General features: G+C 39.3%; 1 protein-coding gene across 1 annotated transcript in view; it reads left to right on the top strand.

Moving 5' to 3' along the window:
- rnf212 (ring finger protein 212) overlaps positions 1-9324 on the top strand; it is a 77590-nt gene extending 68266 nt beyond the window's left edge. Inside the window, exons 10-13 of the mRNA XM_073041895.1 lie at positions 1480-1525; positions 1898-1961; positions 6022-6064; positions 9288-9324. Coding sequence (XP_072897996.1) covers positions 1480-1525; positions 1898-1961; positions 6022-6064; positions 9288-9324 — 190 coding nt within the window. The remainder of the gene's footprint in view (positions 1-1479; positions 1526-1897; positions 1962-6021; positions 6065-9287) is intronic.
- Positions 9325-12164: the final 2840 nt, after the last annotated feature.

The raw sequence follows: 12164 nt of genomic DNA, 5'->3' as shown, positions 1-12164 counted from the left end.
AGCATTGAAGCCTACGTCATCAAGAACCAACTAAGATGAAGCGGTCATGTTGCTCGGATGAAAGGTGAACGTCTGCCGAAACAAATCTTCTACTTCCAGCTTAAAGAAGGCAAAGGTAAAAGAGGCGGACAACAGAAGAGATTCAAAACCAGCATGAAGAAATGTAACATCGACATCAACAATTGGGAAACCAATGCCAAGGATAGGAAACTGTGGGAAGCCATCATCTGAGAAGGAACAGCAACTTCTGAAGCCAATAGGTGTGCAGAATTAGAAGAAAAGAGAAGAAAATGGAAAGAAAGGCAACAACAGCCAAAGCCCAATCTGCCATCTGCAACTATCTGTCCTGAATGCAGAAGAACTTTCAAGGCCAAGATTGTACTCATAAGCCACTTGAGAGCCCATAAATAGATCAACGGAACGAAGACCATCATCCTCGACCTCGAGGGATAGCCATGACGACGACGAGATAATTGAATGATGTGGGCCCATGGGCCAGAAGGGTCTGTTACTGTGCTGTATCTGTAAATAAATAAATAAAAGTTGGAGGCCCGATGTCTACGAGACCAAGCCAGTGATTTGAGGATGGAGGCCTGGAGGCGGCCTGTCTGTGTGTGTGAGTGGGAGGGAGAAGAGGGGCTTGTTTTGCTGCTGTTGTTTTGTTGGCTGTGTGTTGTTCTGCTGAACATTGTGGGTATGTGTGGCGACACTTGAGGGCTGCTCCCAGCACATCTTTAGGTTGTGCCAGTTGTTAACACAAATGATGCATTTCACTGTGTGTTTTGATGTATACTGTATGTAATATATATCTGAATCTAAATCAGATGAACTGATTCTCCAGTGGCTCTGTGAATTACACCACTAGGTTCAAAAGTGAAGCAAAAGCATGTAGACAGAAACATGATTCATGATCAGAAATATCTAGTTAAAATTGTGACATAGCACGATTCAACCTGGAAATCACAGCAATTATGTTCTGCTCTGGGCAAAATTGATTTTCACATGTACAACACTAATAGGAATATTATGCGATACTCATCTGAATTTCTCAGCCAGTGTGCTTCAACAGAAATGAAATACAATACTGCAAATTGAACCAACTACGTAATTTTGGAATGAAAAGTGAAGCTTGTACTTTAAAGTTGTTTTTGCCAACACATAAATGCATAAATATTCAGAGGTATGTTTGTACAATGGTTATGTTACCAGACTGGTGGTACAGAAATTGGATTAATGATCTGGCATTTAAATCCATATAATGGGGAGAAGTTACTTTGTTCAAGGGTTTTCAGATTTGTAGAATAAAATTAATTTTGTCAGTAATGCCCTTGATTAAAATATCTTATTAAGATGTTTTATTGTTAAATACAACAAAATACTGTTAACATTTAAATTTGGAAGCTTTTTTTGACAGAATAAGAGCAACTTATTTTTTGCAAACCATTCAGTCAAAATAACTAAATACCTTTTCCCACTCAGGGCTCACAAAATGGAGCTTAATGGAAAACCAAGTTCATCGGGAAAAGTAAGTATGTAGAACCCATAACAAGGTGAGCTCTGTAACAAACGATTCATTACCATCTGTACCATAACCTTCCAGCTTTGGAATTTGCTCTTTGAAAGTGGGTAAAGGCAATCATATAGATACAGGTGGTCATATCATTAAATATGTATGTTAAATACTAATAAAACTAGTGTGTAGAGTTCCTCTTTATTGCACTAGAAGGGCTGGAATGTTTGTAATAATAGGTTCAGTGAGATTCCCTCTAAATTTCACTTAGCCATTTTGCCTGCTTTAACTGTATTTTTTATCGAGGGTAATTATATTCTTTTGAGGATGGACAGTTTATTCCTTTTCTTAATTACATGTATTTTTAATCTTTTTGCCATGTTACAGTCTGATTCGTCTATGGGTCCACCTAGATTATCAGTAATTAGTCCACCTCAGGATGGGCGAATGGGTAAGTTCCACTTTTTTTTTTCTCTTGGTTAATTTGAGGGCATTTGAATGCTAACTTCATTTGATTTTAGAAGTAGACAATATTTACCTTAAAAGTAATACGTTGCGGTGAATAGAAGTTCTCCAGGTATAATAATTTTGCAGTCACAAGTTGGTCATCTGGCAATGATCTTTGTATCATCAATGGGGACGGGAAAGATTCTGGAGGATTGAAGGGTTGAGGATGTTGTTCCCTTATTCAAGAAAGGGAGTAGAGATAACCCAGGAAATTATAGACCAGTGAATCTTACCTCAGTGGTTGGTAAGATGATGCAGAAGATCCTGAGAGGCGGGATTTATGAACATTTGGAGCAGCATAGTATGATTAGGAATAGCCAGCATGGCTTTGTCAAAGGCAGGTCGTGCCTTATGAGATTGATTGAATTTTTTGAGGATGTGACTAAACACATTGATGAAGGCAGAGCAGTAGATGTAGTGTGTATGGATTTCAGCAAGGCATTTGATAAGGTACCCCATGCAAGGCTTATTGAGAAAGTAAGGTGGCATAGAATCCAAGGGAGCCTTGCGTTGTGGATCCAGAATTGGCTTGCCCACAGAAAGCAAAGAGTGGTTGGATGCACATATTCTGCATGGAGGTCGGTGACCAGTGGTGTGCTTCAGGAGTCTGTTCTGGGACTCCTCTTTGCCATTTTTATAAATGGCCTCGATGAGGAAGTGAAGGGATGGGTTAGTAAATTTTGAATGACACAAAGGTTGGGGGTGTTGTGGATAGTGTGGAGGGCTGTCAGAGATTACAGTGGGACATTGATAGGATGCAAAACTAAACTGAGAATTTTGGGCAACACACACAAAATGCTGGTGGAACGCAGCAGCATCTATAGGGAGAAGCGCTGTCGACGTTTTGGGCCGAGACCCTTCATCAGGACTCAAGATTTCCTTGTGTTTGCCTGAGAATTTCAGATGGAGTTCAACCCAGATAAGTGTGAGGTGGTTCATTTTGGTAGGTCAAATATGATGGCAGAATATAGTATTAATAGTAAGATTCTTGGCAGTGTGGAGGATCAGAGGGATCTTGCGGTCCGAGTCCATAGGACACTCAAAGCTGCTGCGCAGGTTGACTCTGTGGTTAAGAAGGCATATGGTGCATTGGTCTTCATCAATTGTGGGGTTGTGTTTAAGAGCTGAGAGGTAATGTTGCAGCTATATAGGACCCTTGTCAGACCCCACTTGGAGTACTGTGCTCAGTTTTGTTTGCCTCACTGCAGGAAGGATGTGGAAACTATAGCAAGGGTGCAGAGGAGATTTACAAGGGTGTTGCCTGGATTGGGGAGCATGCCTTATGGGAATATGTTGAGTGAACTTGGCCTTTTCTCCTTGTTGCGAGAGAGGGTGAGAGGTGACCTGATAGAGGTGTATAAAATGATGAGAGGCATTGATTGTGTGGATAGTCAGAGGCTTTTTCCCAGAGCTGAAGTGGTTAACATGAGAGGGCACAGTTTTAAGGTGCTTGGAAGTAGGTACAGAGGAGATGTTAGGAGTAAGTTTTACGCACAGAACGGTGAGTGTGTGGAATAGCCCGCCAGCGACGGTGGTGGAGGCGGATACGATAGGGTCTTTTAAGAGATTCCTGGATAGGTACGTGAAGCTTAGAAAAATAGAGGGCTATGGGTAACCCTAGGTAATTTCTAAAGTAAGTACATGTTCGGCACAACATTGTGGGTCGAAGGGCCTGTATTGTGCTGTAGGTTTTCTGAGGTTAATTATCTTAAGCCATAGGGAATCTGTATTAATACATTGATAGCATCGGGCTGTGAAGTTCCAATGAGAACATTTTGCTTGCATACCAGAACTTGGGAGAATAATCAGAGGATGTAACAGTAATCAGTCTTTCTTGTCTTTGGGTATATGAAAGAAGTTACATTTAACTAATGTACTGGAGTTCTCTGAGAATATAACTACAGTGGATTCCAGTTAATTGGGGCATATTGGGATCAGTAATTTTGCCGCAATTAATTGGTTTCCCCAAATAGCCAGAGTTTCATGGAAATAGTTAAAAGGTATAAAAAAGACAAACTATGGTTTAACTGAGTAACAAACTATGTATTAAAATGAAATACAGAATAAATTAGAACACTACCAATAGTACGATAGTACTATAAAACTGTGTATTAGTTCCTAATAGTTATCAATAGAAGAATTTATCCAGTGTACACTACTGTGTTCTTTTGATTGACTGTAAATGAACAAAATCAGCACAGACTCCTAGCGTAGGTAACAGACAGCTGACAATGAGTGATGTTAGGAGGATGGCTTTTAATTTGGTCCCATGGGGTAATTTTTTTTGGCTAGTGTCAAATCTTTTTGTGGCATCTTGGCAAGGCTTTGAATTTTTAAAGGCAAAATAAAAAACAAAATGATCAAAAATCACTAAATTTTGAATTGGCATACGCTGGCTGTAATGGATAACATAACAGAAACACACACAACAGACGCTATTAAACTGTTCGTTCTAAGCACAGTGCAGTGTGTAACAGCCACACAAGTGCACACAACTGATGCTAGTTAGAAAGTGTTTGGCAACTATCTCCAGTCCCAATAAACAAATGGAATTCCGGGTATTTTCTTGATTAGTTTTTGTTTTTTTAAGAATTGTTCCAAATAACCAATGGCCCAATTAACCAGAATCCACTGTTGTAGAATAGATAACGGGAACCTCTTAATATTGTGTGTCTGGATGTTTTCCAAAGTTTTCTGATGAATTGCCAAACAAGCACTTGTTCAACAAATTGAGAGATGGTTACTTGATAGGAAGCAAAGCACAGAATTAAATAGATCTTTCTTAGATTGGTAGGCTGTGATTAGTGCTATTCATAATCAATATTAACAATTGCGAGGATCAGGTGTCATTTTTTGAAGTTTACTGATTTTGCTAAGCTGGGTGGGAATATGAGTGCGAAGAGGATGAAAAAAAAAGGTTCAAGACGATATAGACACACAGAGGGAATGGCCAGATGCAATACAATGTAGAAAAATGTCAAGTTATCCACTTTAATGTATAAAACCGAAAAGCAAAACTCTATATGATGAGAAATTGAGTAATGTTCTAGGTAAAAAGAATCAAGGTGGCCAAGAGCATGTCATTGAAAGCCAACATGCAGATGCAGCAAATAATTAGGAAGACAAGTGATAGATTGGCCTTCATTGTGAGAGGTTTTGAGTATCACAGCAAAGATGTCTCACTGCAGTCATATTGGGACATGGTGGGAAGAGGTTAAAGAGATTAGGTCTATATTATCAAGAGTTCAGAAGAATTCTTACAGGAGAGCAGAACCAGGTGTTAAAGACTCAGAAAAAAGGCTAAGCAATAACCTCTCCCATCCTTTGGCCAATGGTCTTGCTAAATGGTAAGGCAGACTCAAAAGGCAATGAAGCTGACTTCTGCTTCTGTTTCATATGCTTTCTGGAAATAGAATTGGTTTATTATTGTCACATGGACCAAAGTACAGTGAAAAGCTTGTCTTGTGTACTGTTCTTACAGATCAATTCATTACAAAAGTTCATTGTGATAGTTCAAAGTAAAATAATAATGCAGAATAAACATGGACTTTAACATTTTAACTCATTTTTGTAAGTTAAATGGGTTATAAGTAAATTTAGTATCATTAAATTGTTTGAGCTATCCTTTTTAAAAATACTTTCAGTATGCTTTTGCTACTTTTAAAAGCCTTGATTGCTAGAGATACTTGAAAGCAATTGAAATGTCTTTTTAATGTGTCTCTCTGATGCTTTTGGGTGGGCACACGCACAGATTCTCCCACCCAAAGCCAAATCGCTATTCGCTAAACACTGAAAGTCAGCTGTTGTTGTGGTGGATCTGTAAGTTTATGTTCAAAGGTTCATTTTCTTATCAAAGTATGTATGCAGAATGTAACTAATAGTTACTCTTGTTCTGAATCTTATCTAAGTGGAGTTCTATTGTCTGTGGATACTAGAAAAGATATTATCTTTTATTTTCTAAGTGTATAATATACATTCATAAAAATGATATTTCACTGTTTTAGGTACTGTGCCTTATAGAGGCATTGGCAAAGTAGGGTCTTTTAGGTATGTATTGAAAGCCTTTCCCACATTTGGGGATACGTTAATAAGTAGTTTTAAAAAAGTTGTCTTTAAAACAAGTTCTTATTGAAACCATAAAATGTACAGTACACAACTGTGATTTCTTTCCCAGGTTAAAATATTTTCTGTGTGTATATTGCACATTTAATAACAGAAAGCAATTAAAGAGAATGGGAGAGTTGATGATCCGGCCTATTGAATGGGGAAGACATGTTTTAGCATGGTTGGGCTTGTTGATGTGAGATATCAAGCTAATTGTACATTGTAAACTTAGTAGGTCTTTAAGGTATACTTTTTCTCAAACTCTCATAGCAAAGGTGATAGAGAGGGAGTACAAACTCTCTTTGCACCATGATTCTTGATTTTGGTGTAGTGATGAGGTCACCACAGAGTGGACAACATTGGAGTTTCTGCTGCTAATGTTTGCACCAAGATGCTGGTTTAGCTCAGCCTAAAATATAATCAAAGCAGGTTATGCACTCTGTTAAAGGTGAGTAGGCTTGGTCAAAAGCACGGTAGTCTATGTCCTTGTTTCTGGTGGCTTTGCTCTCCCTAGTACTGTCTCCAGTTCTATATCCACTTTATGAGACTGGAACATTGTAAATCAAGACCATCCCGTCAAAGATGAATAATCAGTCTTCCTATTTCCTCATTTCAACCTTTACCTCTGTTGGTCTGCCTCTCTACCAGAGGACTTTAGGTTCAGAACCAGGGAATAATTATCAAACACAGTTTACTTAAAATTGCATACTGTTTATTAGCAAGCTTGTATCTGAGTTGCTACAACAGAATCCCCGCTCATAGAGCCTGGCAAAATCTGCAATCAAGTGAGCCCCGAGTGTTGTCTGGGGCTGCTTGTTAAACATTCGTTATCACATACATATTCTGATTGTTCCTAGGCATCCTTGGTTAACGGTTACACAAGCAGCTTTCTTATGCACAAGCACTTCTTTGTTCCCTGTATCTGTCTCATAGTTAGCGGATTAGTTATCGTGCAATTTTACTAGCCAAGCTGCAGATGTCAGTTAGGTTTTAGCCCTTTAATTCTGCATATAATTCCTCACCACACTCTAAGGTTTCCTGATCAGGTACTGTGAATGTAGTTCAAGGCTGTTTTTGATCTGTTAGTGATACATTTCCCCAAAAAAATGATTTACCCAGTTAAATTGCAATTCTATTCTGCCCATTCCCACTCTTGCTCACTCAGTTCACTCTAATAATATGATATGATAAATACACAGCCTATATAAAATAGAAATAATGTATGTACAGTATAATTTCACTTACCAGAATCAGGAAGATTCGGCTAAAAACCAATTTATAGAAAAAATAAATTGGCACTTACATGCATGCACATGTACACGTATGCACACATACATGCATGTGCACACACCTGCCTTCACAAGGCTTCACAGTCATGGTAGTCTTTCTCAGGGTAAACACAAGTTTAAAGCAGGCGCCTTTTTTCGTAAAAGTGAAAATCCTCTTTGGATTTCTTTTGGTTAGCGAAAACAGGTACTAATGTAGGTCTTTCGTAAAAGCAAAGTGGCGTAAAGTGAACTTTCGTAAAGCGGTGGACACCTGTATGTGAAATAGCAGCAATAAAAGGTGAAAGTGACCAATGCAGGACAAGAGTGTATCTGTGACTTGGGAGTGAAGGATGGGGACAGGCGGGGCATTCAGACAGGGTGTACGTGTGTGCTGGGTGGCAGCACGGTGTTTAGGAATCTGGCACCTTGGGGGAAGAAGTTGTTATCCAGCCTGATAGTTCTGATTCTTGTGCTGTGATACTTTCTTCCTGATGGCAGGAGGTCAAAGAGATTGTGGAAAGGAATGGAGGGATCTCATCTTCCAATTCATCCAAACTTTCCCCTTCCTTAAAAAACAATCTTGCAGTCCTGGCAAGCCAGCTGTAAATCTTTTCAGTATCCTGTCTAGTATCTCTTAAGGCGTCAACTGTAGAATTTAATAGTTTCTTTGAGTGTGTGTTCTCAATTGGCCTATCCTATTTTCAATGTAATGGAATGCAAAATGTAATCTGCCTAAGATCATCAAGAGGTTACAGTTTGTGGTAATTACGAACACTATCTGGGTTGATTAACTCTTCTCAAATACGTTGTACGGTCTCCAAAACTGAAGTAATCCAGAAAATTTAAATAAATTTATAAAATTAAAAGAAGACTCCATCAAATAATGAATTTAACAAAATGCTTTTGAGGTGAGTTAAAATGCAAGGAAAAGATAAAGCAGTAAAATCTGTAACAGTTTGTGCATTCTCACTCATAAATTTAATTGCAGGCTGTCTCCATTGTCCTGTAATTTTGTATTAAAGAATGTAATTATTAAAGATTTTGAAGATGTAGCATGGAGGTCAATACATTTGATGTGGTCAACATAGATTTTAGTAAAGTGATTAGATGGGTAGATGGAGAGGGGAGACTTGTTGCATGGGCATCTGCTGGTCTCCCATACAACCTTGCCCAAGCCTGCACCCTGGAAACCGTTCCAGGCGCAGATCCATGGTCTCGCGAGATTAATAGATGCCACCGATTAGATGGGTCTCATATGATTGATCTGCAAAGTAAGCCAATGGAATTGAAGGGAAAATTATAGTTGGATTCCAGACTGGCTCAGAGGGAGAAAATAAAAGGAGTCCACTTCTCTTTCTACTGCAATTTCAAACTTATCAAAACAAAGTTATATTATAAAATTATTGCTCCAGTTTAAAAATAAGAATAGGATAGGCCCACTGAGGATGGACTTTCAAAGCAGTTATTAAGTTGTACAGTTGACACCTGAAGGAAAGAGATTCTAGATGGAAACTGAAAACATTTATGACTATCTTGCCAGGACTGCAGGTTTTTAATGAAGGGGAAAGATTGGCTAAGCTGGGATTGTTTTCTTTGGGGGAAAAAAAGTATAGCTGAAAGAAAATTTAATTGAGATATTAGAAGCCTGAATAGATGGAAGAAGACTGGCCAACATCCTTATCAGTGAGATCATAAACTAGGAGAAATAGATTTAATTGGTGCAATGATTAGAAGAGAATTGAGGGAAAGTGATTTTGTCCAGAGTGTGGCCAAGTGGAACTGATTGCCTGGGAATTGAAGGCAAAATCCCTCTTCATGTTTAACAATACCATGGATGAACAATGCTAAGGTTTCAGAGCTGGTGTTGAAAATAAGTATAATTTTTATCTTTTTCACAGTAGACCTCAGTTTGGGTCAAAGATGACCTTCTTTTGAACCAAAGATTTCTATGATTTGTTTCTCATTTTTATATCAGTGTCCTCAATCCTCAGCTTGTGGTTTTGTTTCACACAAAGTGAGGTTAGAGCTCAGTATCCTGTGGAGGATGACAACTTCCCTATAAGTTGGAATGTTTGGTGAAATAAGGGTGGTCTTACAGACCCAAAATTCAGAATTGTAAATAGTTATATTGTATAATAATATTAGCGACAGTCCATTTTACATACCACTTGATATGAACTCAGTGAAAAGGAAAATGCAGAGGACCTCATTTTCCCACAATTGCATCAATTAAATAAATTTGTTGCCTCTTCAGTAAGAATGATGAGTTGACATACTGAGAGGAGGTTGAGAGGCTTGACTAGTGGTCTCAATGTGGACAAGGCAAAAGAGATGATTCGGGACTTTAGGAAGCCATAGGTTGACACTTTTGATGGCTCTGCTCTGGGGAGAATGGAGAGCACGAAGTTTCTTGGCTTGCACTTAACAGACAATCTAACCTAGACCCACAAAACTGTCAAGGGTCACCCCCCCCCCCCCATTTGTGACAGTTACTGGGAGTGTTGCAGACAAAGGGTACGAAGCATTGTTGAGGATACCTATCACCCATCCCACCATCTTTTGACACACTACCATCAGGAAGAAGGTGCAGAAGCATCAGGACTAGGACTGTCAGACAGTAGACATAGAAGAATACAGCATAGGAACAAGCTAATTGGCCCACAATGTTGTACTGAATCAGCTAAAAATCAAATCAAAAAACACAAACACTAATCCCTCATACCTACACCATGTTTATATCTCTCCATTTTCCTTGTATACATGTGCCTATCCAAACATCTTTTAAAAGCCTCTAATGTATTTGCCTTTATCATCATGCCAGGAAGTGTATTCCAGGCATCCACGACTGTCTGAGTAAAAACCTCATGCCCTCTGGTATTAGACAATGCAGCTATGGGAAACAGATATTCTCTATCCTCTATATCTCTGTCTCTCATAATCTTATAAACCTCTATCAGATCTCCTCTTAGCCTATGACGGCCCAGAGAAAACAACCCAAGTTTATCCAATCTCTCATAATAGTACATGCCCTCTAAACCAGGCAGCATCCTAGTGAACCTCTTCTGCATCCTCTCCAAAGCCTGAACATCCTTCCTATAGTGAGGCAACCAGAACTGCATGCAACACTCTAGATGTGGCCTAACCAGAGTTTTATAAAGTGGCAACATAACTTCCTGACTTTTGAAATCAGTGCTTCAACTAATTAAAGCAAACATTCCTTAAGCCTTCTTAACCACCTTACCGACCTGTGTAGCCACTTTCAAGGAGCTATGTACTTGGATCCCAAGATCTCTCTGCTCCGCAATGCTGTTAAGGACCTTGCCCTTAACAGTGTACTGTCTCCTTTCATTTGCCCTGCTGAGGAGCAGCACCTCACATTTATCTACGTTAAACTCTCATCTGCCATTTCTCAGGTGTGGAACAGCTTCTTCCCCTGGCCTGTAAGACTAATACCCTGCCACCACTGAGGTTTTGTCACTGGGACAGTGAGCTGTTCTGCTCAGCCAGTCCATCATGGCTGACTTATTACCCCTTTCAACCCCATTCTTCTACCTTTCTCTATAATATTTGATACCTTAATTAATTAAGAAGCTATCAATCTCCACTTTAAATATACTCAATGTCTTGGCCTGCACAGCTGACTGTGATAATAAATTCTACAGATTCACCACATTCTGGCTAAAGAAAGCTTTCCTCATTTATGTTTCTCTATAGATGTTCCTCTATTCTGAAGCTGTGCCCTCTGGTCAGTACTCCCTCACCAGGGGAATCCTGTCCACATCTATTCTTTAAATATTCAATAGGTTTCAATGAGATCCCCCCCTCCCTTCTAAACTCTAGTGAGTACAGGCCCAAAGCCATCAAACACTTCTAATCTATTAATCCTTTCATTCGTGGGATCTTCCTCGTGATCTTTCTCTGGACCCTCTAAAATGCCTGTAGATCTGTTTTTTTCCAGATAGGAGCTCAAAACTGCTCACAACATACCAAGTAAGGTACAAGCAATCCTAACATTGTCCCTTCAGGGCACGATTTAGTCACCAGCAGCCAACCAGAAAAAGCCCCATTCATCCCCACTCTTTGCCTCCTGTCAGTCAGCCAATCTTCTATCCATGCATCTTTCATATAATATCATGGGCTCTTACCTTATTAAGCAGCCTCAAGTGCTGCATTTTGTCAAAGGTTTTCCAAAAATCCAAAGAAAATACATCCACTGATTCTCCTTTGTCTATCCTGCCTGTTATTTCCTCAAAGAATTCCAATGGATTTGTAAGGCAAGATTTCCCCTTAAGGAAACCATGCTGACTTTGGCCTATTTTGTCATGTGCCTCCAAGTACCCCAAAACTCATCCTTAATGATAGACTCCAACATATTTCCAACCATTGAAGTCAGATTAACTGGCCTGTAATTTCCTTTCTTCTGCCTCCCTCCTTTCTTAAAGAGTGAAGTGACATTTGGAGTTATCCAGCCCTCTGGAACCATTTCAGAATCTTGTGATTCTTGAAAGATCATTACTAATGCCTCCACAATCTCTTCAGCTACCTTTTTCAGAACTTTTGGGGTTTAGTCCATCTGGTCCAGGTAACTTACCTACCTTCAGACTTTTCAGTTTCCCAAGCCTCTTCTCTTTGGTAATAGCAATGATACTCACTTCAGCCCCTGAAGTTCAGTCTTGCTTTTCATGCATTCTGCAAGTTCTTCCACAGTGAAGACGGATGCAAAATACTTATTAAGTTCGTTCGCCATTTCGTTGTCCTCCGTTACTACCTCTTGA

The sequence above is a fragment of the Hemitrygon akajei genome, chromosome 4 (genome assembly GCF_048418815.1).
Source record: "Hemitrygon akajei chromosome 4, sHemAka1.3, whole genome shotgun sequence".
NCBI classification, from domain to species: domain Eukaryota; kingdom Metazoa; phylum Chordata; class Chondrichthyes; order Myliobatiformes; family Dasyatidae; genus Hemitrygon; species Hemitrygon akajei.
This window is presented reverse-complemented; position numbering and strand designations above follow the sequence as displayed.